Source organism: Labrus bergylta, chromosome 11 (assembly GCF_963930695.1).
Source record: "Labrus bergylta chromosome 11, fLabBer1.1, whole genome shotgun sequence".
NCBI classification, from domain to species: Eukaryota; Metazoa; Chordata; class Actinopteri; order Labriformes; family Labridae; genus Labrus; species Labrus bergylta.
The window spans coordinates 30,708,975-30,736,474 of record NC_089205.1 but is presented as its reverse complement, the minus strand read 5'-3'; the positions used below and the strand labels follow the sequence as shown (position 1 = coordinate 30,736,474).

The following is a 27,500-nucleotide window of genomic DNA, read 5'->3' as shown; positions in this document are numbered from 1 at the left end:
GGTTTCTGACTCTATCCACTGTCCTCTCTCTCTCTGGTTTCTGACTCTATCCACTGTCCTCTCTCTCTCTGGTTTCTGACTCTATCCACTGTCCTCTCTCTCTCTGGTTTCTGACTCTATCCACTGTCCTCTCTCTAAAGGCACAAAAAGCCCAAAAAATAAATCTTAAAAAAAAAAACTATAGCAAGTTAATAAGTAAAATAATGCTGCTGGAAATGTTTCAACTGTTTGAAAAGGAGACAGACTAGAGACACATCTTAAGAGTTAGAGGAACATGGAGAAGTGGATTTTAAATATGTGACCTTTAAATTATTAAAAATATTTAACAATCATAGAAAAGAGTCTTCTCTCTGAATCACCTGCTACCTCGGCCAGGTCGATTTAAAAAAAACACTTTAAATGTTGATGGGACTTCCTGGTTAAATAAAGGTAAAAAATAAAAACACTTTTCAGAGGACACATTAACATTTGGGATCAGAATAAGTCCCTCAGACTTTGGTTCAGGTCTTGGACTGGACTCTGACTTAAAGACTTGAGACCATGAGAGTGTGAAGACATTTCTATAATCAGGTTTGTTTTAAGGTGTTTGATGCTGGATTCATGAGGTGAATTATTAACACTTTGGTTGTTGGTCAAATCTTTTCCTTCAAACTGTAACGCAGCTGTCCACCACTAGTGGGCGCTGAAGCTGTAGGCGTCCTGTAGAGTCAGGAGGAAGAGAAGTCAAATCATTTACTGCCTCACTGTTGATGTGTTCGGTGACGTTGGACATTCAGTGTCATGTTTAATAATGTCGCACATAAAGTTTGTCAGAAACGCGACACAAACACATTTAACAACAAACAAGTTTATTTGAAAGTTTGAAACAGAGGATCTGCTGAGTCCAAACTCCAGGCATTAAAGGGTTAACACGTCTGAATAATCCTAAATCATTTGTCTTTGTAACATAGAGTCAAACAGAGGCCGTGTCTCTGCAGTCCTTCGGTCACCACAGACCAGGACGGGGAATTGAACCCGTGACTCTCTAAAGCTCTGGTGACCAGGCTGCTGCTGGTTGTTGCTGCGTCTTCTCTCTGAGGTGAGGCAGGACGGCATCCCGGTAAAACACCTCCAGTCTGGACACGGTCTCCTCCCACAGGTCGGGGTCAAACATCACTGGGACAATGGCTGTCTCCTTCAGGGTGAAGACGACGAGGTCGGCCCGCTGGAGGCCCGTCACTGCCAGCTGACACTGGATCTGTGTGAAGTAACTGTGAGACGTTTTCAGACGGTAGAACGGGGACTGGAAGACAAGAAGGGGACGTTAGAAACCAGGTTAGAACTAGGACAGAGACATGGACAGGACCACCAGGACAAGGAGGCATGGACAGGACCACCAGGACAAGGAGACATGGACAGGACCACCAGGACTAGAAGACAGGGAGAGGACCAGGACAAAGAGACAGGGAGAGGACCACCAGGACAAGGAGGCATGGACAGGACCACCAGGACTAGGAGACAGGGAGAGGACCACCAGGACAAAGAGACATGGACAGGACCACCAGGACAAAGACACAGGGAGAGAACCACCAGGACAAGGAGACATAGTGAGGACCACCAGGACAAGGAGATATGGAGAGGACCACCAGGACAAGGAGAAATGGACAGGACCACCAGGACTAGGAGACAGGGAGAAGGACCACCAGGACAAGGAGACAGGGAGAGGACCACCAGGACAAAGAGACATGGACAGGACCACCAGGACAAGGAGAAATGGACAGGACCACCAGGACTAGGAGACAGGGAGAAGGACCACCAGGACAAGGAGACAGGGAGAGGACCACCAGGACAAAGAGACATGGACAGGACCACCAGGACAAGGAGACATGGAGAGGACAAGGAGACATGGACAGGACCACCAGGACAAAGAGACATGGACAGGACCACCAGGACAAAGAGACATGGACAGGACCACCAGGACTAGGAGACAGGGAGAGGACCAGGACAAAGAGACAGGGAGAGGACCACCAGGACTAGGAGACAGGGAGAGGACCAGGACAAAGAGACATGGACAGGACCACCAGGACAAAGACACAGGGAGAGAACCACCAGGACAAGGAGACATAGAGAGGACCACCAGGACAAGGAGACATGGAGAAGGACCACCAGGACAAGGAGACAGGGAGAGGACCACCAGGACAAAGAGACATGGACAGGACCACCAGGACAAGGAGACATGGAGAGGACAAGGAGACAGGGAGGGGACCACCAGGACAAGGAGACAGGGAGAGGACCACCAGGACTAGGAGACAGGGAGAGGACCAGGACAAAGAGACATGGACAGGACCACCAGGACAAAGACACAGGGAGAGGACCACCAGGACAAGGAGACATGGAGAAGGACCACCAGGACAAGGAGACATGGAGAAGGACCACCAGGACAAAGAGACATGGACAGGACCACCAGGACAAGGAGACATGGAGAGGACAAGGAGACAGGGAGGGGACCACCAGGACAAGGAGACAGGGAGAGGACCACCAGGACAAAGAGACATGGAGAGGACTAGGAGACAGGGAGAGGACCACCAGGACAAGGAGACAGGGAGACAGGGAGAGGACAGCTAGGACAGGAGATTAAGGAGGGGACGGTAGAGATACACCAACATGAGGACAACATGGAGGAGACGACTCAGGGAGGACAGACACATTGTAAAAACAGTGGCGTTATGGTTTTACCCTTCCAGGCTGCCGTCCCTCCTCGTCTTGTATTTCGAGACAGAAGGCGCGGTCGTCCCTACAGGCGTCCTCCACTCGTCTATGTCTGTGTTTGTAGGGACATTTCACCTCCAGGCAGAGCAGCCATTCGCCGGTCCGGCTGTCCGTCACGATGCCGTCAGGACTTGCAGCCAACCACGCTCGCTGGTCGTCAATGAACAACCCGCAGTCCAGGACGGAGACCGAGCGTCCCAACGCAGCGCTCTTCAGCCTCTGCAGGATGACATCATCACCGTCATCTTCATCATTCAGTGTTTAGAACTTTCAATGTAACACCTCATCAGACTGACCTGGTACCTGCGGACCACCTCAGCCTCCATCTGGACCCCCCAGGTCATGGCTCTGGTCTGGATGCTCCGCCCCTCACCTGCAGGCAGAGGAATCAATCACTAACCCGTCAACATGCTGCTATCTTATTTCACTGATCTGATTTAATGACGTTCAGACGTTTCAGATCGTCAGGATGAAACGCAGCTGATCGTCTAGCGCCATCTTCAGGTCAACTTTTTAATACAACTCTTTGGGTTCATTTATTCTCATATTCAAAAGAGAGTAACTCTAGCAGCTGCAGAGGTTCTTTAAGCCTGCATTCTGTGTAGCGTCCAGCAGGGGGCAAAGAGCACTCTGATTCTATAGAAGTCTATGATCAAATGTTCCCACCTGATTTATTCTCTCAGTGAACGTTTTCCTAACGAGCTTCTGTTCTCAATCTGTAGATTTATGTCCTCAACACAGCGTAATGTGCATTTAGTCAAGTACGGGCTCACCTGTCTGCCAGGTCGGCCACGCCCCTTATTATGCAAATGTATGAATACGTCTTATCATGAATAAAGGGTTTAGGGTTAAAAAAAAATGGATGCAGGTCTGTGAGGTTGGACCCCTGCAGGACCCTGTGACCCTCATGTGGACATTCAAGGAACTGCAGTTTGTTTTCACACCTTTCTGACGGTTGATGGATTCAAAGTGACGAATTCTAGAGACCAGTTCCTACCTGTGATCGCAGCCAGGTAGGAGGTGGGCGGAGTTCTGCTCTTGCCGTTGACGAAGTGGCAGTTACTAATGCGGTGAGCCATGGAGGCCGTGATCCGGTTCTTCCTCCAGGAAAACCAGTCCTGGTTGGTTCTCTGTCCGCGGGTCAGAACCTCCACCTGCTCCACAACGCACCGATCCAGCCTCACCGCCACACCCACAGGCACCTGCTCAGGTGAGAGAGGGGCTCTGTCAGAGACCTGAGCTGGGTCTGTGGCTGCTCCCTGGACTGGTTTCTTTGAGGGTTTCCGAGCAGTAGGTTCTGGATCGACCTGAGGGTTCTCCTGGACTGCCTTCAAGCTGGCCTCAGGGGGGTGCTCATGAGCTGGCCTAGTCCTCTGAGCCCGACTGCTCCTGGTTCTGGTTTGTCCTCCGTTTGCAGGCGTCTGGATGCTCGGATGATACCGGACTTTGGGGATGATCCGCTCTGTGTTCTGGGTCTGCATTTTATGAATCGGGGTCTCTGCAGGATCACAGAGTTCCTATTCAGGATTATTATTATAAACGCAAATAAAACCATGTGATTCATGACGTGCTCATCAGTCGGACCTGTTTGAAGGAAGTTTACATTTCTTATTCGTTTTTGTTTTTTTGAACCAGGCTGTAAACATGTTCATCTCTGCTGTAAAAACAGGCTTTTTAGAATGGGTGTGTATGTGACTTCCTGTGCTTCTGCAGCCAGCCTCTAGTGGACACTCCAGGAACTGCAGGATGTTATACTTCAGCATCGGCTTCATTTTTTTCAACACCGGACGTTACTGCTTGGTCAAGATACAATTCGGCCACGAGTTTTATTTTGAAAACCTGGAAAATGACGGCCGGAAGTTCCGCCAGGCTTGTTTGTTATTTTAAGACGCGTTTTTAACCCGGAGTAAACAAGAATACACCGGAGTAAACAAGAATACACCGGAGTAAACAAGAAAACACCGGAGTAAACAAGAATACACCGGAGTAAACAAGAAAACACCGGAGTAAACAAGAATACACCGGAGTAAACAAGAAAACACCGGAGTAAACAAGAATACACCGGAGTAAACAAGAATACACCGGAGTAAACAAGAATACACCGGAGTAAACAAGAAAACACCGGAGTAAACAAGAATACACCGGAGTAAACAAGAATACACCGGAGTAAACAAGAAAACACCGGAGTAAACAAGAATACACCGGAGTAAACAAGAATACACCGGAGTAAACAGGTGAGAGAGTAAGCTCTTATTAACGTGCTCCGCCTGAAACAGCTCAGCACCGAACTCCGGAACCGGGACACGAAGGACCGGGACACGAAGGACCGGGACACGTAGAACCGGGACACGAAGAACCGGGACACGAAGGACCGGGACACGTAGAACCGGGACACGAAGAACCGGGACACGAAGAACCGGGACACGTAGAACCGGGACACGAAGAACCGGGACACGAAGGACCGGGACACGAAGGACCGGGACACGTAGAACCGGGACACGAAGAACCGGGACACGAAGAACCGGGACACGAAGAACCGGGACACGAAGGACCGGGACACGTAGAACCGGGACACGAAGAACCGGGACACGAAGAACCGGGACACGTAGAACCGGGACACGAAGAACCGGGACACGTAGAACCGGGACACTGTGTCTGCTTGTGTCTGAAGTTCTTGTATATAAAGAATAACAAACACCTGTCCGGTTAGTAAAGGTAGAAACAGCTGATCTCACCTGAGACTGTCGCCCTGATGACGGAAGAGAAACTGACTGACTCACTGTCCCATGACGTGTGTGTGTGTGTGTGTGTGTGTGTGTGTGTGTGTGTGTGTGTGTGTGTGTGTGTGTGTGTGTGTGTGTGTGTGTGTGTGTGTGTGTGTGTGTGTGTGAATTTTATGAAACTTTATTTAAAGCCAAAAGTTGTTAAAAAATTAAAGTTCAGTAAACATCCAGCACGTCAGGTTTTGCCTAAAGGTAGATGTGAGCGACCCTTGAGGGGTACTTGTCTATGCTGCCTTCACCTTCACTCAGCATCTTAGAAAAGGTATTGTGTCATGTGACCTCACAGGCCTATTGAGCTGCTGTTTTTATTCTCTGTAAATAAAGGAGGAACAAGCAGACACACAGACGACATGTGGGATGAATGTGTGTTACAATATTTATAAAACAAATAATGTGAATAAAAAAAACTGGAGTTTTTGGAATTTAACTCCGACTCATTCACATCGAGTCCACGATGAACGCTCATCACTGTGGACTCCGTCTAACCGTTGTGCCCTCAGTTCTGTCTTTCAGGTTGACGTGTCTGTGGTTTTTTCCTCCTGCAGTCACTCATGTCGGTCTCTCAGATCCGTCCTGGTCTGTTCCTCAGCGGTCTGGACTCAGCCCTGAACCGCAGCATTCTCTCCAGCAGGAACGTCACGCTCGTGGTTAATGCCTCCGGGCTGGAGGGCGTGTCTTACCCTCAACTGGACGGCCTGCAGGTTCTCCATGTCCCCGTTCAGGACCGACCCCACGCCCCCCTGGGACACTACTTTGACCTGGTGTCTGAGCGCATCAACCAAAACAACACGGGGACGACTCTGGTCCACTGCACAGCGGGCAGGAGTCGATCTCCCGCCCTGATCATGGCCTACTTGATAAGGTATCTGTGTCTGTTGAGCCTACAGTCAGTTTTAATAAAGCCGGTCTCTTTAACCTCGATACATCACCGTGGTAACACTGCTAACCTACATCCTAACATTTTATCTAATTATCTAATCCTCAAAAAAGTTGATGACCAACAACTGAATTCATTTTCAAGCAAAAATAAATATTTTAAGCACTCCAATCTGGTTTGAGGAAGAACCACAACACGGCTCTTTTAAAAGTTCTTAATGATTTGTTTTTAGCAGTAGACAATGGCGACTGTGCAGTTTTAACACTTTTAGATTGTGGGTCAACCACAACCTACTTACCATCACCAGGCTTGAAGATTGGGTCTGGATCAAGGGGAAAGCTCTAAATCCTTTAAGTCCTCCTCTGAAAACAGAAGTTGTAAAGTGAGCTCAGTTTCCCTCACCTGTGGGGTTCCTCAGGGCTCAGTTTTAGAGCCTCTTCTGTTTTCATTGTACATCTTTCCACTGGATGCCCTTATAAGGAATTTTGGCATATCTTTCCATCAGTGAGGGTTCTAGACCACTTTTACTGAGGGGGCCAAACTGGGTCCAGTTGTTTTGTCAGAGGGGAACATTAAACCCAGAAGAAAAATGGACAAAGATGATCGCTTTAATAAATACATATATTATGCCAAATAAAAGCACATCATTAAATACCATGGTTTATATTTGTTTCAGAAACAGAATTGTTACTTGTGAGTCAAACACTGTATGTGTTATTAGGGGGCTCTTCCTTTAGGAGGGGTGGCCACAGGGGGGACCATGTTCGGTGTAACAGGGGCACTGGCTCCTGTTGGCCCCTGCCTAGAACCGCCCATGCTTTTCACCGTTTTGCGGAAGACACTTAGATATATCAGAAATGTTGCCTATGTTCATGAAAGTAGAAGTTAAAGAGTAGAATAACTCGTTTGTACCCGGTTCAGTGATGACCTGACTTGGACTCTGTGTTTGCAGGTTTGAAGGTCTCAGCCTCCGTCAGGCTCATGAACTCGTCCTAGAGCAGCGACAGTTTGTTCGACCGAACGCCGGCTTCTGGAGGCAGCTGATGGACTACGAGAGGACCAGGACCGGCAGGAGCACGGTGAGGATGGCGAGCACGTCCAGCGGAGTCCTTCCTGAAGCTCTGGAGGACCCCAAAGACTCAGCTGGTACATACTGCGTCAACATCTGACAAACGGACAGGGAGTGGACCCATCTCAGTGAGGACTTGAAGTCAGGGTTCCTCCCTCGATGTTTGTTTCACTGCAGGTCGTCTGTCCGACTTCTCACTGGGTGGGCGGAGCTTAGATAGACAAAAGCTACATTCACATGGACCAAAATCATGAGAATAAAAGTCTGACTGAAGAAATATTACACATTTGAACAAAACTGAAGATGATACCTGCATCTATCAGGATTTGGCCTGAGAAGTATTTAATAAATTGATCAGATCATGATGTCATAAACGTGTTGCAGCTGCTGGCACTACTTTAAGGAGCGGATTAATCTCTATGTCATGCTCTCTGCAGGAACTTAATCTGGCCATGTTGTAATAATTAAAGTTCATGTGTAAACATCTCTCCTTTAAAAGACCTCTGAGTCCTGATCATCAACCCTACCCACACCTGGACGACCCTCCACATCAACGTCAGAACAATCGAGAGAAGTATTAACCAGACGAGACACGTGGAGTAAAAAAAACAACAAATCAGAGTTTATTGTGACGGCACAAAGACGAGGTCAGAGAGTAAAAAATATCAAACAGTGTGAGGGAGGACCGGGGCCTGATGGAGGTCAGGGTCTCAGTACTGGAAGCTTCTCTTGGTCTGGATGTCGTCGAGGATCTGCTGCAACTCCTCATCCTCAAACCGACCCTCCAAACTACAAACACACACACAAGAACACACGCATGATCACACGCACATCATGCAGCAGTAAACAGGCTGTGACGATGTGGATCAGACTGACCTGGGGATGAGGGCTTTCGCCTCCTCAGCAGCTTCAGGACACAGGTTAGCTAAACTGGCTAACTCAAACTTATGGAGCTTCTTCTGCAGGAGGAGGCTAGAGAGAGAGAGAGACAGAGAGAGAGAGAGACAGAGGTCAGTTCCAGGTCAGACTCAGGCACTCACACAGGTGACAGGTGAGCTCAGACCTGCGTACAGCCGTGATGGTCTCGCGGTTCTTGAAGCGGCTGAAGCGAGCCGTGTAGTTCAGGGTCTTCATGAAGACCTCGGAAAGTTCCTGCTCATCCTCTGCGCTCTCGTTCTGCTGCTTCCTGTGCTCCAGCAACATGTGAACCTCAGAGTTTAACAGAGTCTCTGCGTTCTCAAACTCTGTGAACACACACAATACAGAGTTTCTTTATGATATCAGTTCGTTACCATGGCAACACAAAGACAAGTCATGTGACCTTTAACTTTTAACCATGCAGGTCACAGCTGATCAATAAAGTTAAGTTAGAGACAGTAGAGATTAGAGACAGTAGAGTTTAGAGACAGTAGAGATTAGAGACAGTAGAGGTTAGAGACAGTAGAGATTAGAGACCTTTAGAGACAGTAGAGTTTAGAAACAGTAGAGTTTAGAGACAGTAGAGTTTAGAGACAGTAGAGATTAGAGACAGTAGAGTTTAGAGACTGTAGAGTTTAGAGACAGTAGAGATTAGAGACAGTAGAGTTTAGAGACAGTAGAGTTTAGAGACTTTTAGAGACAGTAGAGTTTAGAGACAGTAGAGTTTAGACCTTTAGAGACAGTAGAGTTTAGAGACAGTAGAGTTTAGAGACAGTAGAGTTTAGAGACAGTAGAGTTTAGACCTTTAGAGACAGTAGAGTTTAGAGACAGTAGAGTTTAGAGACAGTAGAGTTTAGACCTTTAGAGACAGTAGAGTTTAGAGACAGTAGAGTTTAGAGACAGTAGAGTTTAGAGACAGTAGAGATTAGAGACCTTTAGAGACAGTAGAGATTAGAGACAGTAGAGTTTAGAGACAGTAGAGATTAGAGACCTTTAGAGACAGTAGAGATTAGAGACAGTAGAGTTTAGAGACAGTAGAGATTAGAGACAGTAGAGATTAGAGACAGTAGAGATTAGAGACCTTTAGAGACAGTAGAGTTTAGAGACAGTAGAGTTTAGAAACAGTAGAGTTTAGAGACAGTAGAGATTAGAGACAGTAGAGTTTAGAGACAGTAGAGTTTAGAGACAGTAGAGTTTAGAGACAGTAGAGTTTAGAGACAGTAGAGATTAGAGACAGTAGAGTTTAGAGACAGTAGAGTTTAGAGACTTTTAGAGACAGTAGAGTTTAGAGACAGTAGAGATTAGAGACAGTAGAGTTTAGAGACAGTAGAGTTTAGAGACAGTAGAGTTTAGACCTTTAGAGACAGTAGAGTTTAGAGACAGTAGAGTTTAGAGACAGTAGAGTTTAGAGACCTTTAGAGACAGTAGAGTTTAGAGACAGTAGAGTTTAGAGACAGTAGAGATTAGAGACAGTAGAGATTAGAGACAGTAGAGATTAGAGACCTTTAGAGACAGTAGAGTTTAGAGACAGTAGAGTTTAGAAACAGTAGAGTTTAGAGACAGTAGAGTTTAGAGACAGTAGAGTTTAGACCTTTAGAGACAGTAGAGTTTAGAGACAGTAGAGTTTAGAGACAGTAGAGTTTAGAGACAGTAGAGCTTAGAGACAGTAGAGTTTAGAGACAGTAGAGTTTAGACCTTTAGAGACAGTAGAGTTTAGAGACAGTAGAGTTTAGAGACAGTAGAGATTAGAGACAGTAGAGTTTAGAAACAGTAGAGTTTAGAGACAGTAGAGTTTAGAGACAGTAGAGATTAGAGACAGTAGAGTTTAGAGACAGTAGAGTTTAGAGACAGTAGAGATTAGAGACAGTAGAGTTTAGAAACAGTAGAGTTTAGAGACAGTAGAGTTTAGAGACAGTAGAGATTAGAGACAGTAGAGTTTAGAGACAGTAGAGTTTAGAGACAGTAGAGATTAGAGACAGTAGAGTTTAGACCTTTAGAGACAGTAGAGTTTAGAGACAGTAGAGTTTAGAGACAGTAGAGCTTAGAGACAGTAGAGTTTAGACCTTTAGAGACAGTAGAGTTTAGAGACAGTAGAGCTTAGAGACAGTAGAGTTTAGAGACAGTAGAGTTTAGAGACAGTAGAGTTTAGAGACAGTAGAGTTTAGAGACAGTAGAGTTTAGAGACAGTAGAGCTTAGAGACAGTAGAGTTTAGAGACAGTAGAGTTTAGAGACAGTAGAGCTTAGAGACAGTAGAGTTTAGAGACAGTAGAGTTTAGAGACAGTAGAGTTTAGAGACAGTAGAGATTAGAGACAGTAGAGTTTAGAGACAGTAGAGTTTAGAGACAGTAGAGTTTAGACCTTTAGAGACAGTAGAGTTTAGAGACAGTAGAGTTTAGAGACAGTAGAGTTTAGACCTTTAGAGACAGTAGAGTTTAGAGACAGTAGAGTTTAGAGACAGTAGAGCTTAGAGACAGTAGAGTTTAGACCTTTAGAGACAGTAGAGTTTAGAGACAGTAGAGTTTAGAGACAGTAGAGCTTAGAGACAGTAGAGTTTAGAGACAGTAGAGTTTAGAGACAGTAGAGCTTAGAGACAGTAGAGTTTAGAGACAGTAGAGCTTAGAGACAGTAGAGTTTAGAGACAGTAGAGTTTAGAGACAGTAGAGCTTAGAGACAGTAGAGTTTAGAGACAGTAGAGTTTAGAGACAGTAGAGTTTAGAGACAGTAGAGCTTAGAGACAGTAGAGTTTAGACCTTTAGAGACAGTAGAGTTTAGAGACAGTAGAGTTTAGAGACAGTAGAGTTTAGAGACAGTAGAGTTTAGAGACAGTAGAGTTTAGAGACAGTAGAGTTTAGACCTTTAGAGACAGTAGAGCTTAGAGACAGTAGAGTTTAGAGACAGTAGAGTTTAGAGACAGTAGAGTTTAGAGACAGTAGAGTTTAGAGACAGTAGAGCTTAGAGACAGTAGAGTTTAGACCTTTAGAGACAGTAGAGTTTAGAGACAGTAGAGTTTAGAGACAGTAGAGCTTAGAGACAGTAGAGTTTAGACCTTTAGAGACAGTAGAGTTTAGAGACAGTAGAGTTTAGAGACAGTAGAGTTTAGAGACAGTAGAGTTTAGACCTTTAGAGACAGTAGAGTTTAGAGACAGTAGAGTTTAGAGACAGTAGAGTTTAGACCTTTAGAGACAGTAGAGTTTAGAGACAGTAGAGTTTAGACCTTTAGAGACAGTAGAGCTTAGAGACAGTAGAGTTTAGAGACAGTAGAGTTTAGAGACCTTTAGGAAACAGCAGCTGAGACGCGTCTTCTTCTACGTCACCGACATGAGTCGTTGTTGTTCCCGCCGCCATCACGGAACACACACCGGCTAACAGCTAGCGGAACACACACCGGCAGCTAGCTGCTTATCTTCCCGGTGATATGTGGATGAAGCTCCAGCAGTTTAAATAAACGAAACAACGGAACAAATCAGCGCCTTTTAGTCACACAAACACGCAAAGATGCATATCCGTGTCTCGACGAAACACTTCCGGTGTGACGGATGAACTGGTGACCCTCCGCTACATGTTCGTTAGAGGACCCCAGTTCACTCCTAAAATAACTATAAGGATAGGGAGTCATAGGTGACTTTACAGATGCCTGTTCAAAACAACGCCGAGTGTTGGGACTTGTTATTTTAAACCATAGACTGTAAATATTAAATTAAACCAGTATGTATTCACACAGTGTTGTGTGAGTTTGGACAGCACTGTTACGATAAAAAGTATGAAGAGTCACCATCGTCTTTGTTTCGAACAGGCATTTGTAAAGTCACCTCTGTTTTCTTCACTGTGATGTCTCTGATAAACATTCTGAAAACCTCGTGTCGGAGTTTAACGTTATTTCATAGAAAACATGGGTCCTTAACAGCCCGTGACCCCGGTCTATGGCTGTGGTGAGGGTAAGTCTGTAGCGCCCTCTGGTGGACAGTAGCGGTTATAACAAATGTGAGTGAAACACATTATAATATAAATATATTTATAAACCGTCTGTTTACCGGCGGGTTTAAACGGCACCGTGAGAGAAACGGGTCTCATGAAGCGGACCGTCACCGTCTGTGTTACAGAAAACATATATAATAAATTATTAAACCTTTATTTAATCATTATTGTATAAACAGGACGGTGCTGAGGAAAATGTCTGCGTTGGCCGGGAATCGAACCCGGGTCAACTGCTTGGAAGGCAGCTATGCTAACCACTATACCACCAACGCCATGTGACGACAACCCCACAATGAAATGATTTAATAGACTGAGCTGAAGGTGGAGACATGACGATGTTTCAGCACATTTTACATTTTACACTCCGACTTCATCTTCAAGTTTAAATCTACGGTGGCTGGGAGGGGTCAGGAGAATGCATTTACAAAACCGCTTTGCAAACTCCACAACATGAATGCTAAAGTAACAAGTAACATTAAATAATCACAACAGGTCCAGAATAAAGCTGCTCTCTCTCTCCTGTGGTTTCACATCAAATGTCTGTTGGTTAGAAGTCAAACACAGATTATTGTATTCACTGATGGTTTTCTTACTGAACGTAATAACAAATAAAACTCTTTTAACTTGTCAGATTATCTTTCAGTACTGACACTACTTTATTGGTTGTAGTTTCACTTTGTGTGTTTGTGTTTGTCTCTCCGGTCGGTGTCTTCAGACGTCATGGTAAACGGAGTCACCTTCGGCCACCTCACGCAGCTTTCCGTGCAGCGTGGAGGAGATTGGGCTTGCGGTGGGGGAGAAGGTCGGGCACAGCAGCGTGAGGTCGGCCGCTCGGATGAACAGCGCCGTGGTCATCTTCCTGGATCAGGTGGAGAAGGTGAACCGAGTCGTTGAGACGGGCATCACGGTGAACCAAATGTTTGTACAGGTGACTCCACTGACACAGCCTTCCACCAGAGTCATCCTGTCCAATGTCCCTCCGTTCATAACCGACGAGTTTCTGAGCAGAGAGCTCTCCAGACATGGGAAGGTGGTGTCCCCCATAAAAAAGATTCTGTCTGGATGTAGATCTGCTGAAACACGTGGTGTCTCACCGGAGACAACTGTTTATGATACTTAACCTCAACCTCCGCTTCCATGTTAAAGTAGATGATTATGACTACGTGATATTTGCCACCTCGTCGGCTATGAAATGTTTTGGTTGTGGTGAGGAGGGACACACCGTGAAGGCCTGTCCGAGACAAGGGGATCCGGCTCCGCCTGGCCGTGGGGTGACGCCCGGCCCTGTGGCGGGGCTTTCCGCTGCTCCGCCGGTTGCAGCGGCCGAGAGCGGCACCGCGGAGCGCGGTACCCTAACCCTATGAATGATGTGCACGGTGTGGGTGAAAACAATCAGGGAAGTGAAGGAGAGGTTTTGGGTGATGTGGTGGAAAGTGAGGTGGGGGAAGAAAAGGGGGAAAAAGTGTGAGTGAAGTACAGATAAATAAAGCAAGTGGGGTCAGTGAAGTGCAGGAGGGTGTGTCAGAGGAGGAAGATGAAACACAGGCAGAGGAGGCAGGTGGGGGGAACAGTAAACTTACATGGAGGGAACAGGTGGAAGAGGCTGAGGTAGAGGACAGACAGACAGTAAGGGGACAGGGACAGACAGAGGAAAGTGAAAGTGATGACTGTGTCTCTGATAGCAGTGATATATCTGAATTAAAATAATTAACTGTCTCTCTCTCTCTCTCTCTCTCTCTCTCTGTCTCTCTCTCTCTCTCTGTCTCTCTCTCTCTGTCTCTCTCTCTCTCTCTGTCTCTCTCTCTCTGTCTCTCTCTCTCTCTCTCTCTCTCTCTCTCTCTTTGACGCACACTAAAGAGCATATAAAACCAGAAAAAGCATAATATGGGCCCTTTAAGTCTGCAGGGGCACCAGCAGAGGGCGCTCATGTTACAGAGTCCCAGTGGATAATCATTAGAATCATTTATAAACAGTATTACTTTAACAGTAAAGCTGGACCAGTCAGGTCTCGTACAGGGTCAGTGCACGCCATGACAGCAGGAGGAGAGGAGAAATGTCAGAGCATTCATGGACGACCAGTTTAACTGTGAAGATGTAATAACTGTTTAATAATCGTTCTTCACAGAGTGCAGCTCTTCCAGCAGGGGGCGCTCTGCTATGGATCAGTGTGAGGACACAGAGGAGGGGGTCCCTCCCTCTAAAACCTCTCTGTGTGAGGAACATGAAGCTCTGAGGTGAGATGAGGATCTCACTTCACTCCATCATCATCACTGTCTCATCTGCTGCTCACAGTAACTAATAATGTTTGTTTGTATCAGGATGAAGAGACAGAGACCAGACTCTCCTGGACCCAGCTGTGTGTCCATGAAGAGTGATGACTCTAAAGGTTTAAATATTGTCTTTAAAGATGGACGTCCTGCTGATGGAAGGTGAGATGTGAAAGTGAAGTTAATGTTCTGACTCTGTTGTTTAAAGACTCATATCTTGTCTCAGAGCTTCATGATGTGTTGTAGGACTCATCAGTTTATTGTTTCAGCAGTGACATCACAGTGTTCACCAGTCAAAGAGTTCAGTGATCAGACTCATCATGATAAACCATATCACTGAGTTTGTGTTTCTTTAAATAGAAATCCAGTTTACAGAGTAGCAGCTGATTTCAAAGATGGAGCTTGATGAGCAGAGGTCATATTTTTTCTAATTATCCCTCGGATCATTACAACAGAAAATAAAAGAATAGATCTTTAATGTCATTGCCATAAAAACAGTGAAAGGCAGTTTAGCAGCTCTTTGTCAGAGGCAGCACAGACAAAGAGCTCTGTTCTGCTTTTCTACAACTCTTTCATCCTCAGACATTTACATCACTCTCACTTCCTGTCTTCAGTCCATGTTCACCTCTCCCAGTACTTTCCTCCTGTTTCTCCTACTTCTCCACCAGAGGCCCTCAGAATACACCTCCTTCTCTTCTTTAAACAGCCCAGACCTTCCCCTCTATCCTACTCACCTGCAGCACAAAGAGAGAGAGAGACGTGACAAAGACAACAGCACCAACCCTCAGCAGGGTGGTAGAACAATTTACACTGACACACATTTCAATAAGAAAGCTCATAATATAAGAGCCACAGTCATAACATGCTTCATTAACTACACTGAGTCCAGTATTCAGGACAAGAACACTTTTATAATCATCAGAGACAGAGGAAGGATTCCTGCTCTCTATGAACAAACTTTAACTTGTGTCCTTTTTGAACTTTCTTGAATCCAGAAGTTCTCTAAGTGGTCTTATCCTCAAAATAAAGAAAACAATCTTGTTCCTCTGCTGAGATATGATAAACCATTGTTGTAGCTCCTTTCAGGTTCAATCTAGCTCGATGTTAACCAGAATATCTAATTAAGTCAAAGTTAGATATACTGTATTTTATTAATATAAGCTTTTCTAATACTAAACATACTTAACAAGATGATATTCTTTTAAGTTATAGAATATTAATTGTAAAGTTATTTTCATGTGGGGGACACAGAAGAAGTCCTTTAACCAAACACCAATCCTGCCTCGTTCCACGTCGACAGCCTGGTCAACATCTGTTTTCAGTCCACAGTCTGTCCCTCACCTGCTCCTGTTTCCCAATAAACAGTCTGGCCTCGGCTTGTTCATGGTTCTCTTTCAGAGGTCCAGCCAGTCTCCTGTTCCTACAGATCACTCTCTCAGGTTGTCCTTCTGCCCCCCCTGGTGGCCACTTGTAGTATCTTCATGAACATCTGTCTGTAGCTAGCCTGAGTTCTTTCTCTCTGAAAATGCAGGTTGGACTTCTAACCTTTATTGTTCCTGGTGTCATCTTTCTGAGCTGTGTTTATGTTTGAGTCTTCTTCTGTTAACTTTGATTCCATCAGTCTAAAGAATCTGAGGACAGACACAGTGTTGTCTGTATTCTGAGTGAGATACTGTTCTAATAGAAACAGAGAGAGCTGTGGAGAACTTCAGCTCTGCCTCCTGATCACTGATTATCCATCTGCTAGTTTGAACTGGAACAATCTGATTAAAAATGATCTTTGTTCTAAAAGCTTTCATTAACCAGCTGTTTGTTTGTATCAGGATGAAGAGACAGAGACCAGACTCTCCTGGACCCAGCTGTGTGTCCATGAAGAGTGATTGGTGTATAATGTGTATCTTGGTTCAGAGCTTCATAATATATGACGCATTGTTTTCTTGTGTCACAGAGTTCAACAGGAGAGCTCAGAGGTTCACAGAGATCAATCAGACCAGCAGAATCCAACAGACCTGGACTCCATCTTTATGGTCTGTTCAACACACTGTTATTTAATTTACTACCATTACAATAATTTAATGCTCAGTTATTGTTCTGTTTAGACCAGCTGACCTTCAGACTGACAGATGAATCACATGTTGAGTTCTACCAGTTTATATTAAATATCCAGTGTCTCCTTCTGTTCCAGCTGCTGGAGGAGAACATCATCACCTTTGTGAAGAACGAGCTGAAGAGAGTCCAGAGGGTTCTGAGTCCAGATTACCCAGAATGCTTAGAGAGTCAGAGTGAGGATGAAGAGCAGGGGAGAAGCTGTAAAGAGGATTTTTTGAAGATCACTCTCCACTTCCTGAGGAGAATGAAGCAGGAGGAGCTGGCTGACCGTCTGCAGAGCAGTAAGAACATTTTAACAGATTTAGTATTTTAGAAAAAGGACAAAACGGTTTAAAGTTCCAAACTCAGATAGTCATGTGATCTATATCAGGATCTGTTCAGTGATTTCAGTTCTTTCTTTATTCAGGAACGTTTGGTGCAGTGCAATGTAAACTGAAATCTAACCTGAAGGAGAAGTTCCAGTGTGTGTTTGAGGGGATTACTAAAGCAGGAAACCCAACCCTTCTGAACCAGATCTACACAGAGCTCTACATCACAGAGGGAGGGACTGGAGAGGTCAATGATGAACACGAGGTCAGACAGATTGAAACAGCATCCAGGAAACCACACAGACCAGAAACAACCATCAGACAAGAAGACATCTTTAAAGCCTCACCTGGAAGAGATGAACCAATCAGAAGAGTGATGACAAAGGGAGTGGCTGGCATCGGGAAAACAGTCTTAACACAGAAGTTCACTCTGGACTGGGCTGAAGACAAAGCCAACCAGGACATACAGTTCACATTTCCATTCACTTTCAGAGAGCTGAATGTGCTGAAAGAGAAAAAGTTCAGCTTGGTGGAACTTGTTCATCACTTCTTTCCTGAAACCAAAGAAGCAGGAATCTGCAGGTTTGAAGAGTTCCAGGTTGTGTTCATCTTTGACGGTCTGGATGAGTGTCGACTTCCTCTGGACTTTAAAAACAACCAGACCCTGACTGATGTCACAGAGTCCACCTCAGTGGATGTGCTGCTGACAAACCTCATCAGGGGGAAACTGCTTCCCTCTGCTCACCTCTGGATAACCACACGACCTGCAGCAGCCAATCAGATTCCTCCTGAGTGTGTTGACATGGTGACAGAGGTCAGAGGGTTCACTGACCCACAGAAGGAGGAGTACTTCAGGAAGAGATTCAGAGATAAGGAGCAGGCCAACAGAATCATCTCCCACATCAAGACATCCAGAAGCCTCCACATCATGTGCCACATCCCAGTCTTCTGCTGGATCACTGCTACAGTTCTGGAGGATGTGCTGAAGACCAGAGAGGGAGGAGAGCTGCCCAAGACCCTGACTGAGATGTACATCCACTTCCTGTTGGTTCAGACCAAACTGAAGAACATCAAGTATGATGGAGGAGCTGAGACAGATCCACACTGGAGTCCAGAGAGCAGGAAGATGATTGAGTCTCTGGGAAAACTGGCTTTTGAGCAGCTGCAGAAAGGAAACCTGATCTTCTATGACTCAGACCTGACAGAGTGTGGCATCGATATCAGAGCAGCCTCAGTGTACTCAGGAGTGTTCACACAGATCTTCATCGAGGAGAGAGGACTGTACCAGGACAAGGTGTTCTGCTTCATCCATCTGAGTGTTCAGGAGTTTCTGGCTGCTCTTCATGTCCATCTGACCTTCATCAACTCTGGAGTCAATCTGATGTCAGAAGAACAAACAACATCCAGGTCTGAAGTATCAAGAGAAAAACCTGACCCAACACTTTTATATCAGAGTGCCGTGGACCAGGCCTTAAAGAGTCCAAATGGACACCTGGACTTGTTCCTCCGCTTTCTCCTCGGTCTTTCTCTAGAGACCAATCAGAATCACCTACGAGGTTTGTTGACACCCACAGGAAGTGGCTCACAGACCAATCAGAAAACAGTCGAGTACATCAAGAAGAAGATCAGTGAGGATCTGTCTGCAGAGAAAAGCATCAATCTGTTCCACTGTCTGAATGAACTGAATGATCGTTCTCTAGTGGAGGAGATCCAACAGTCCCTGAGATCAGGACGTCTCTCCACAGATAAACTGTCTCCTGCTCAGTGGTCAGCTCTGGTCTTCATCTTACTGTCATCAGAAAAAGATCTGGACGTGTTTGACCTGAAGAAATACTCTGCTTCAGAGGAGGCTCTTCTGAGGCTGCTGCCTGTGATCAAAGCTTCAAACAAAGCTCTGTATGTGTCCACATAACTATCCAGGTTTAATGTAGTTCTCTTTATTCAGAAATAACAACTATTGTTTTTAATTGCTTTCATTTGTGTTCTTCTGAATCCTCTTCAGGCTGAGTGTCTGTAACCTCTCAGAGAGAAGCTGTGAAGCTCTGTCCTCAGTCCTCAGCTCCCAGTCCTCTAGTCTGAGAGAGCTGGACCTGAGCAACAACAACCTGCAGGATTCAGGAGTGAAGCTGCTGTCCTCTGGATTAAAGAGTCCTCTCTGTAGACTGGACACTCTCAGGTTAGTGTGCAGCTCTAAGATCAAGTTTTCTCAGGTCACACTGGCAATCTGTACCGTGCTGTACCCAAGCACGATTGGCCCCCTCACAGAGAGAGAGAGAGAGAGAGAGAGAGAGAGAGAGAGAGAGCCTCTGTGTGTAGTGTTCTGTGTGTAGTCTTCTGTGTGTAGTGTTCTGTGTGTAGTCCTCTGTGTGTAGTCTTCTGTGTGTAGTGTTCTGTGTGTAGTGTTCTGTGTGTAGTCCTCTGTGTGTAGTCTTCTGTGTGTAGTCCTCTGTGTGTAGTCCTCTGTGTGTAGTCTTCTGTGTGTAGTCTTCTGTGTGTAGTCCTCTGTGTGTAGTCCTCTGTGTGTAGTCTTCTGTGTGTAGTCCTCTGTGTGTAGTCCTCTGTGTGTAGTCTTCTGTGTGTAGTCCTCTGTGTGTAGTCCTCTGTGTGTAGTCTTCTGTGTGTAGTCTTCTGTGTGTAGTCTTCTGTGTGTAGTCCTCTGTGTGTAGTCCTCTGTGTGTAGTCCTCTGTGTGTAGTGTTCTGTGTGTAGTCCTCTGTGTGTAGTCTTCTGTGTGTAGTCCTCTGTGTGTAGTCCTCTGTGTGTAGTGTTCTGTGTGTAGTCCTCTGTGTGTAGTCCTCTGTGTGTAGTGTTCTGTGTGTAGTGTTCTGTGTGTAGTCCTGTGTGTGTAGTCCTCTGTGTGTAGTCCTCTGTGTGTAGTCCTCTGTGTGTAGTCTTCTGTGTGTAGTGTTCTGTGTGTAGTCTTCTGTGTGTAGTCCTCTGTGTGTAGTCCTCTATGTGTAGTCCTCCGCGTGTAGCCCTCCGTGTGTAGCCCTCCGTGTGTAGTCCTCTGTGTGTAGCCCTCTGTGTGTAGTGTTCTGTGTGTAGTGTTCTGTGTGTAGTCTTCTGTGTGTAGTCTTCTGTGTGTAGTCCTCCGTGTGTAGCCCTCCGTGTGTAGCCCTCCGTGTGTAGTCCTCCGTGTGTAGCCCTCTGTGTGTAGTGTTCTGTGTGTAGTCCTCTGTGTGTAGTGTTCTGTGTGTAGTCCTCTGTGTGTAGTCCTCTGTGTGTAGTGTTCTGTGTGTAGTGTTCTGTGTGTAGTGTTCTGTGTGTAGTCCTCTGTGTGTAGTCCTCTGTGTGTAGTGTTCTGTGTGTAGTCCTCCGCGTGTAGCCCTCCGTGTGTAGCCCTCCGTGTGTAGTCCTCTGTGTGTAGCCCTCTGTGTGTAGTGTTCTGTGTGTAGTGTTCTGTGTGTAGTCTTCTGTGTGTAGTCTTCTGTGTGTAGTCCTCCGTGTGTAGCCCTCCGTGTGTAGTCCTCCGTGTGTAGCCCTCTGTGTGTAGTGTTCTGTGTGTAGTGTTCTGTGTGTAGCCCTCCGTGTGTAGCCCTCCGTGTGTAGTCCTCCGTGTGTAGCCCTCTGTGTGTAGTGTTCTGTGTGTAGTCCTCTGTGTGTAGTGTTCTGTGTGTAGTCCTCTGTGTGTAGCCCTCTGTGTGTAGTGTTCTGTGTGTAGTGTTCTGTGTGTAGTCTTCTGTGTGTAGTCCTCTGTGTGTAGTCTTCTGTGTGTAGTCTTCTGTGTGTAGTCCTCCGTGTGTAGCCCTCCGTGTGTAGTCCTCCGTGTGTAGCCCTCCGTGTGTAGCCCTCTGTGTGTAGTGTTCTGTGTGTAGTCCTCTGTGTGTAGTGTTCTGTGTGTAGTCCTCTGTGTGTAGTCCTCTGTGTGTAGTCTTCTGTGTGTAGTGTTCTGTGTGTAGTCCTCTGTGTGTAGTCCTCTGTGTGTAGTCCTCTGTGTGTAGTCTTCTGTGTGTAGTCCTCTGTGTGTAGTCCTCTGTGTGTAGTCCTCTGTGTGTAGTCTTCTGTGTGTAGTCTTCTGTGTGTAGTCCTCTGTGTGTAGTGTTCTGTGTGTAGCCCTCTGTGTGTAGTCCTCTGTGTGTAGTGTTCTGTGTGTAGTGTTCTGTGTGTAGTCCTCTGTGTGTAGTCCTCTGTGTGTAGTCCTCTGTGTGTAGTCTTCTGTGTGTAGTCTTCTGTGTGTAGTCCTCTGTGTGTAGTGTTCTGTGTGTAGCCCTCTGTGTGTAGTCCTCTGTGTGTAGTGTTCTGTGTGTAGTGTTCTGTGTGTAGTGTTCTGTGTGTAGCCCTCTGTGTGTAGTCCTCTGTGTGTAGTGTTCTGTGTGTAGTGTTCTGTGTGTAGTGTTCTGTGTGTAGCCCTCTGTGTGTAGTCCTCTGTGTGTAGTGTTCTGTGTGTAGTGTTCTGTGTGTAGCCCTCTGTGTGTAGTCTTCTGTGTGTAGTGTTCTGTGTGTAGTCCTCTGTGTGTAGTCCTCTGTGTGTAGCCCTCTGTGTGTAGTCCTCTGTGTGTAGTCCTCTGTGTGTAGTCTTCTGTGTGTAGTGTTCTGTGTGTAGTCCTCTGTGTGTAGTCCTCCGTGTGTAGTCCTCTGTGTGTAGTCCTCTGTGTGTAGTCCTCTGTGTGTAGTCCTCTGTGTGTAGTCTTCTGTGTGTAGTGTTCTGTGTGTAGTCCTCTGTGTAGTCCTCTGTGTGTAGTCCTCTGTGTGTAGTCCTCTGTGTGTAGTCTTCTGTGTGTAGTGTTCTGTGTGTAGTCCTCTGTGTAGTCCTCTGTGTGTAGTCCTCTGTGTGTAGTCCTCTGTATGTAGTCCTCTGTGTGTAGTCTTCTGTGTGTAGTGTTCTGTGTGTAGTCCTCTGTGTAGTCCTCTGTGTGTAGTCCTCTGTGTGTAGTCCTCTGTGTGTAGTCTTCTGTGTGTAGTGTTCTGTGTGTAGTGTTCTGTGTGTAGCCCTCCGTGTGTAGCCCTCCGTGTGTAGTCCTCTGTGTGTAGCCCTCTGTGTGTAGTGTTCTGTGTGTAGTGTTCTGTGTGTAGTGTTCTGTGTGTAGTCTTCTGTGTGTAGTCCTCCGTGTGTAGCCCTCCGTGTGTAGCCCTCCGTGTGTAGTCCTCCGTGTGTAGCCCTCTGTGTGTAGTGTTCTGTGTGTAGTGTTCTGTGTGTAGTCTTCTGTGTGTAGTCCTCTGTGTGTAGTCTTCTGTGTGTAGTCTTCTGTGTGTAGTCCTCCGTGTGTAGCCCTCCGTGTGTAGTCCTCCGTGTGTAGCCCTCCGTGTGTAGTCCTCTGTGTGTAGTCCTCTGTGTGTAGTCTTCTGTGTGTAGTCTTCTGTGTGTAGTCTTCTGTGTGTAGTCCTCTGTGTGTAGTCCTCTGTGTGTAGTCCTCTGTGTGTAGTGTTCTGTGTGTAGTCCTCTGTGTGTAGTCTTCTGTGTGTAGTCCTCTGTGTGTAGTGTTCTGTGTGTAGTGTTCTGTGTGTAGTCCTGTGTGTGTAGTCCTCTGTGTGTAGTCCTCTGTGTGTAGTCCTCTGTGTGTAGTGTTCTGTGTGTAGTGTTCTGTGTGTAGTCCTCTGTGTGTAGTCCTCTGTGTGTAGTCCTCTGTGTGTAGTCTTCTGTGTGTAGTCCTCTGTGTGTAGTCCTCTGTGTGTAGTGTTCTGTGTGTAGTGTTCTGTGTGTAGTGTTCTGTGTGTAGTCTTCTGTGTGTAGTCCTCTGTGTGTAGTGTTCTGTGTGTAGTGTTCTGTGTGTAGTGTTCTGTGTGTAGCCCTCTGTGTGTAGTCTTCTGTGTGTAGTGTTCTGTGTGTAGTCCTCTGTGTGTAGTCCTCTGTGTGTAGCCCTCTGTGTGTAGTCCTCTGTGTGTAGTCCTCTGTGTGTAGTCCTCTGTGTGTAGTCTTCTGTGTGTAGTGTTCTGTGTGTAGTCCTCCGTGTGTAGTCCTCCGTGTGTAGTCCTCTGTGTGTAGTCCTCTGTGTGTAGTCCTCTGTGTGTAGTCCTCTGTGTGTAGTCTTCTGTGTGTAGTGTTCTGTGTGTAGTCCTCTGTGTAGTCCTCTGTGTGTAGTCCTCTGTGTGTAGTCCTCTGTGTGTAGTCTTCTGTGTGTAGTGTTCTGTGTGTAGTCCTCTGTGTAGTCCTCTGTGTGTAGTCCTCTGTGTGTAGTCCTCTGTGTGTAGTCTTCTGTGTGTAGTGTTCTGTGTGTAGTCCTCCGTGTGTAGTCCTCTGTGTGTAGTCCTCTGTGTGTAGTCCTCTGTGTGTAGTCTTCTGTGTGTAGTGTTCTGTGTGTAGTCCTCCGTGTGTAGTCCTCTGTGTGTAGTCCTCTGTGTGTAGTCCTCTGTGTGTAGTGTTCTGTGTGTAGTCCTCTGTGTAGTCCTCTGTGTGTAGTCTTCTGTGTGTAGTGTTCTGTGTGTAGTCCTCCGTGTGTAGTCCTCTGTGTGTAGTCCTCTGTGTGTAGTCCTCTGTGTGTAGTCCTCTGTGTGTAGTCTTCTGTGTGTAGTCCTCTGTGTGTAGTCTTCTGTGTGTAGTCCTCTGTGTGTAGTCCTCTGTGTGTAGTCCTCTGTGTGTAGTCCTCTGTGTGTAGTCTTCTGTGTGTAGTCCTCTGTGTGTAGTCCTCTGTGTGTAGTCCTCTGTGTAGTCCTCTGTGTGTAGTCCTCTGTGTGTAGTCCTCTGTGTGTAGTCCTCTGTGTGTAGTCTTCTGTGTGTAGTCCTCTGTGTGTAGTCCTCTGTGTGTAGTCCTCTGTGTGTAGTCCTCTGTGTGTAGTCCTCTGTGTGTAGTCTTCTGTGTGTAGTCCTCTGTGTGTAGTCTTCTGTGTGTAGTCTTCTGTGTGTAGTCCTCTGTGTGTAGTCCTCTGTGTGTAGTCCTCTGTGTGTAGTCTTCTGTGTGTAGTCCTCTGTGTGTAGTCCTCTGTGTGTAGTCCTCTGTGTGTAGTGTTCTACAGGAGTAAGGATGTGTTTAAGTTGTTTCATTGTCTTATGTAGTTGGACTCATGCACTTTTATTAGTTCAATACGAGTTTAAGACTTATATATTTGATGCTTTAAAGAAATGTGAGGAAAAGATTTATTGCAGGAAAATACTGTTTGTTATTGTTTGTAAAAGGAAAAGGTGTATATCCTACCTCCACCTCTATTCAGTCTGAAATGTGAAAGATGTTTTAAATGTGTACTTTTGTGCGTTGTTGTGTTTCTGTAGACATGTGGTTCATTACACTAAACACTGTTGATGAGGAAACCCAACTGAATCACTCTCTTATTTCTCTCCTTATTCAGGGGTGTAACATTGTCAGTACATACGTGAGCGGATTATTGTCTGTGTGAACGACAAAGGAGGGAGCATGAAGCAGGTAGTGCCTGAAGCGCTCACAGATGGCCCACTTAAGTGCCAGAAACTCTAGCTTACCAGAGTGGAGATGATAATTTTTCTCTGGAGGAGTTAATGTTCTGGATCCATAGGATATCACACTTAGCTTGCCCTGTTGCCGCTGATACAGCACTGCTCCAAGTCCCGCCGGTGAAGCATCCGTGTGTAGGATGAATGGCTCATTCCGGTCTGGGTATCCTAGGATTGGGGAGTTGGAGAGTTTGTCCACTAGGTGACTCAGGATCTGCTGATGACTTTCAGTCCATGAAACTGGTGTTGCTGAAGATAACTGTCCTTGTTTCCCATTCTTGTTTTTCCCCTTTCTTGACACGTTGGATTTGTTTTTTTAAAGAGATGTAGCAGTAGGTGGGCCTGCTAACAGTTCATACAAGGGCTTCGCTATACTAGAAAAGTCTTGAATATATGATCTGTAGTAGGAAAGGAAGCCTAAAATCTGTCTGACTTCTCCCACTGTGCTAGACACTATCCTCCCCAAAAACCTCACTTTGGACCTAAACAGTTCACATTTCTTTGCTGTGAGTTTTACCTCGTGTTGTTGATATCTTTTCAAAACTGTTCTTACGTGCTCCACATGGTCTTTAAAGGACTGACTGTGAACTAAGTTATCATCAAGGTAAGGCAGGCAAATGTCCTCACGTAAACCCCACAAACACTCCTCCATGCTCCATTGGAATTCAGCAGGTGCTGAACTAAGGCCAAAAGGGATCCTCACCCACTGATAAAGGCCCCATGGAGTGATGAAGGCGGTGAGAGGCTGACTGTCTTCATCGACAAAACCTTGGTGGTATGCCTTACCTTGGTCTAACACCGGAAACCACGAGCTTCCAGTAAGACTGTCCAACATATCTTGAATTCTAGGGATAGGATGTCTATCTGGCACTGACTTCTGATTTAGCTCGCGATAGTCTACACATAGTCTCAGTTCACCAGATTTTTTTCTCACACAGACGATGGGTGATGAGTAAGATGACTTCGATTTGGTAATCCAGCCCCGGTTAATCAAATCTTGCAAGTATTCTTTTACCTCCTGATGTAGCGGCTTGGGCACACTGATGTAAGTCTTTTGGACTGGTGTCTGGTCCTTCAAAGTGATGTGCAAGCAGAGTGAAGGGATGCAGCCTACATCATTCTCATCTCAAGCAAAGGCTGTGCACTTTGAGCATCTGTCTAACTAGGGTCTGTTGGTCACTAGTTAAGTGATCTAAGACTACAGGAGGGTCTCAAACCTCACTACATTCTGTGGTGGGGCATGTTTCGCCTGAACAGTCTGTCTCTCCTTGTGCAGTTTGTGTCTGTCCTTGTGTCACAGGTTCTACAGCTGCTGGGTACACTGCTTTAACACTCTCTAAGTGTCCCAGAATAACACGTGGGCCCAGTGTAATGCTGTGTCCTGAGGTGTTGATCACAGAAATGGGGACAGTAGCCGAGTTACCTTTTTTCATGGTAAACAGTACTTCCTGAATGGTTAAACCCTCAGGTAAGTTTGTGTAGCTTGGTGAGTGTGCATTAGCTGGACGAAAGTTTTGGCAGCACAAGAGTCAATGTCAAAGGCACTGCTAACAACTTCTGTGGTACAGTCATCTGCTGCAACACCCCCTTGTTGTTTAAGTTGTTCATTGATCACTTCCTCGATTACATTAAAGCCAATAATAGGGTCTACTGCCACATTAGGATCATTGGAAACCAGTAGCGGAACTAGCAGGTTAGCGCTAGCAACCTCTGACCCACTAAGTTTAAACTGGTATCCACCCCATAAATGGTATTTCAGTCTGATTATCAGCAAGTCCATTCAGTGGTACTTGTCATGACTTGGTCTTTTTTAGTTTTGTTTTATAGTGTTTCTTTATGTTCTAGTGTGTTTTGTTCATTCTTGAGTTCTGTGTGTCTTCAGTGTTTCATGTATTTATTTTTTGTAGTTGTCCTCAGTGTTTCTTGTCTTCTGTTCATTCCTTCCTCTGTGTGTTTCCCTCCATTGTGATTGCCCTCATTGTCTTCACCTGTGTTATTAGTCTCACCTGTGTTTGATGTGTCAGTTCATTGTTTTTTTGTTTGTCGGTGTCGGTTGTCGTATGTCAGTTTACCCGTGGCTCCTTGTTTTCTCCTGTTTGGATTTTGGAAGTAAGTTTTTGTTTGTCTTTTTGAAGAATAAATAGTTTTTGTTGATTCTGCATCTGTGTCCTCCTCTTGGTTTTCTCGGTCCGTAACAGTTTTGGCCCTAAGAGTTCTTCTATTGCCCTTATGAAGCTATTAGGTAGGTGCTCTGCTCGCCATTTGTCATTTCTAACAGTCGCTTGAGAGCCTGTATCCCACAGTGCTGTTCCTGGTACATTATCGAAGGTACATTTTACAATTTTCCGCTTACCTATTAGTTTAATGAGTCTTTTACCCTGTTTTGCTGAAAGGTAATCAACTTTGCATGTGTCTGGGAGCTTGTTTTTTGTGTCTCTTCCTAACCCTAACCCTTACCCTAAGTGTTGCTTAACTGCTCTACACAGTGATTTATGTTCCTGCCATTGACACGTCTGACATGCTCTGGAGCAGTATACTGTGGTTGAACAACCTGCACATGTTTTAAACTTTCTGCCTGTGCCCTCCTCCTGTAGGCAGCAATGACAGCGGCGGGACTCTGATGGTTGTGGCTGGGTCACTGCTGGTCCCTCGGCAGCAACCCTTTGAAGTTTCCCTGCACCTGCCTTGGAGCTCTGCATCCTCTGGAAACGTGGCCCGGCTGACCACACTTGAAGCAATGACTGCAGCTCTCTCCTTCTCCGTTGTCCTGACAGGTTCTGCAGCCTCTTTTGCAAATGTCTCTGTTCTCTGTTGTTCGCTTGGAGTGCTGTGGCTTGGTAGTGGTCATGGAAGCTAGAACCAGCTGTTTCATTTCTGCTACCTCCGTTTGGAGCTCTCTTACCAGGGTGTGCACTTCTGGCTCAGGAGGGGTTTGAGCCGCCTTGATCTTTTCCTTGGAGAGTTCTTCTGTGCTCCTCTCTGGCTTTGCGTTAGGAATTGAGGAGGAGCCCTGTGAGCTGTCCCAGTTGCTGGTAGTTTGCAGCTCATTCACTTTGGGTGCCTTTGTGCTGTTCCTCTTCAACTTATTGAGCCTCTCAGTTTCA

General features: G+C 45.9%; 4 protein-coding genes and 1 non-coding gene across 8 annotated transcripts; 2 read left to right on the top strand and 3 right to left on the bottom strand.

Moving 5' to 3' along the window:
- Nucleotides 1-831: 831 nt before the first annotated feature.
- Nucleotides 832-5,617, bottom strand: LOC110001676 (uncharacterized). The gene is made up of 5 exons (XM_029281973.2): nucleotides 5,484-5,617; nucleotides 3,746-4,246; nucleotides 3,045-3,121; nucleotides 2,716-2,967; nucleotides 832-1,282 (listed from the first exon to the last, which is right to left on the bottom strand). Exons 2-5 carry the CDS (start codon nucleotides 4,227-4,229, stop codon nucleotides 1,025-1,027), a joined length of 1,071 nt encoding a protein of 356 aa, XP_029137806.1. The 5' UTR covers nucleotides 4,230-4,246; nucleotides 5,484-5,617; the 3' UTR covers nucleotides 832-1,024.
- LOC110001677 (dual specificity protein phosphatase 14) lies at nucleotides 4,340-7,963 on the top strand. Of its 4 annotated transcripts, none has more exons than XM_020657171.3 (3): nucleotides 4,340-4,982; nucleotides 6,077-6,393; nucleotides 7,361-7,963. In XM_020657171.3, the coding sequence occupies exons 2-3, from the start codon at nucleotides 6,083-6,085 to the stop codon at nucleotides 7,575-7,577; spliced, it is 528 nt and encodes a 175-aa protein (XP_020512827.1). In that variant the 5' UTR covers nucleotides 4,340-4,982; nucleotides 6,077-6,082; the 3' UTR covers nucleotides 7,578-7,963. The 4 variants fall into 4 exon arrangements, with proteins under 4 accessions (XP_020512827.1, XP_065816074.1, XP_020512826.1 ...); XM_065960002.1 differs by having other exon boundaries at nucleotides 4,340-5,463; XM_020657170.3 differs by having other exon boundaries at nucleotides 4,341-5,453.
- A 114-nt stretch (nucleotides 7,964-8,077) lies between these two features.
- polr2d (RNA polymerase II subunit D) lies at nucleotides 8,078-11,929 on the bottom strand. The gene is made up of 4 exons (XM_020657172.3): nucleotides 11,669-11,929; nucleotides 8,541-8,721; nucleotides 8,354-8,449; nucleotides 8,078-8,266 (listed from the first exon to the last, which is right to left on the bottom strand). Exons 1-4 carry the CDS (start codon nucleotides 11,739-11,741, stop codon nucleotides 8,188-8,190), a joined length of 429 nt encoding a protein of 142 aa, XP_020512828.1. The 5' UTR covers nucleotides 11,742-11,929; the 3' UTR covers nucleotides 8,078-8,187.
- A 642-nt stretch (nucleotides 11,930-12,571) lies between these two features.
- On the bottom strand, nucleotides 12,572-12,643 carry trnag-ucc (transfer RNA glycine (anticodon UCC)). Its single transcript has one exon. It is a non-coding gene; the product is annotated as a tRNA-Gly (tRNA).
- A 448-nt stretch (nucleotides 12,644-13,091) lies between these two features.
- LOC114921704 (NLR family CARD domain-containing protein 3-like) lies at nucleotides 13,092-27,342 on the top strand. Its single transcript, XM_065960563.1, has 11 exons — nucleotides 13,092-13,248; nucleotides 13,521-13,718; nucleotides 14,497-14,605; nucleotides 14,690-14,800; nucleotides 16,587-16,665; nucleotides 16,824-17,028; nucleotides 17,154-18,951; nucleotides 19,058-19,265; nucleotides 25,697-25,712; nucleotides 26,991-27,170; nucleotides 27,302-27,342. The coding sequence occupies exons 1-11, from the start codon at nucleotides 13,092-13,094 to the stop codon at nucleotides 27,340-27,342; spliced, it is 3,102 nt and encodes a 1,033-aa protein (XP_065816635.1).
- The last annotated feature ends 158 nt before the right edge of the window (nucleotides 27,343-27,500 follow it).

Excerpts from the sequence above, each read along its gene's own strand:
- LOC110001677 (XM_020657171.3), top strand. The coding sequence starts at position 6,083 with ATGTCGGTCTCTCAGATCCGTCCTGGTCTGTTCCTCAGCGGTCTGGAC. Across the intron at positions 6,394-7,360 it reads ATCATGGCCTACTTGATAAG|GTTTGAAGGTCTCAGCCTCC; the intron begins GTATCTGTGTCT and ends CTGTGTTTGCAG.
- polr2d (XM_020657172.3), bottom strand. The coding sequence starts at position 11,741 with ATGGCGGCGGGAACAACAACGACTCATGTCGGTGACGTAGAAGAAGAC. Across the intron at positions 8,722-11,668 it reads TCAGCTGCTGTTTCCTAAAG|AGTTTGAGAACGCAGAGACT; the intron begins GTCTCTAAACTC and ends GTGTGTTCACAG. Across the intron at positions 8,450-8,540 it reads ACCATCACGGCTGTACGCAG|CCTCCTCCTGCAGAAGAAGC; the intron begins GTCTGAGCTCAC and ends CTCTCTCTCTAG.
- LOC110001676 (XM_029281973.2), bottom strand. The coding sequence starts at position 4,229 with ATGCAGACCCAGAACACAGAGCGGATCATCCCCAAAGTCCGGTATCAT. Across the intron at positions 3,122-3,745 it reads CTACCTGGCTGCGATCACAG|GTGAGGGGCGGAGCATCCAG; the intron begins GTAGGAACTGGT and ends CTCTGCCTGCAG. Across the intron at positions 1,283-2,715 it reads AGGGACGGCAGCCTGGAAGG|TCCCCGTTCTACCGTCTGAA; the intron begins GTAAAACCATAA and ends CTTGTCTTCCAG.
- LOC114921704 (XM_065960563.1), top strand. The coding sequence starts at position 13,092 with ATGGTAAACGGAGTCACCTTCGGCCACCTCACGCAGCTTTCCGTGCAG. Across the intron at positions 17,029-17,153 it reads GGCTGACCGTCTGCAGAGCA|GAACGTTTGGTGCAGTGCAA; the intron begins GTAAGAACATTT and ends TTCTTTATTCAG. Across the intron at positions 18,952-19,057 it reads AAAGCTTCAAACAAAGCTCT|GCTGAGTGTCTGTAACCTCT; the intron begins GTATGTGTCCAC and ends AATCCTCTTCAG.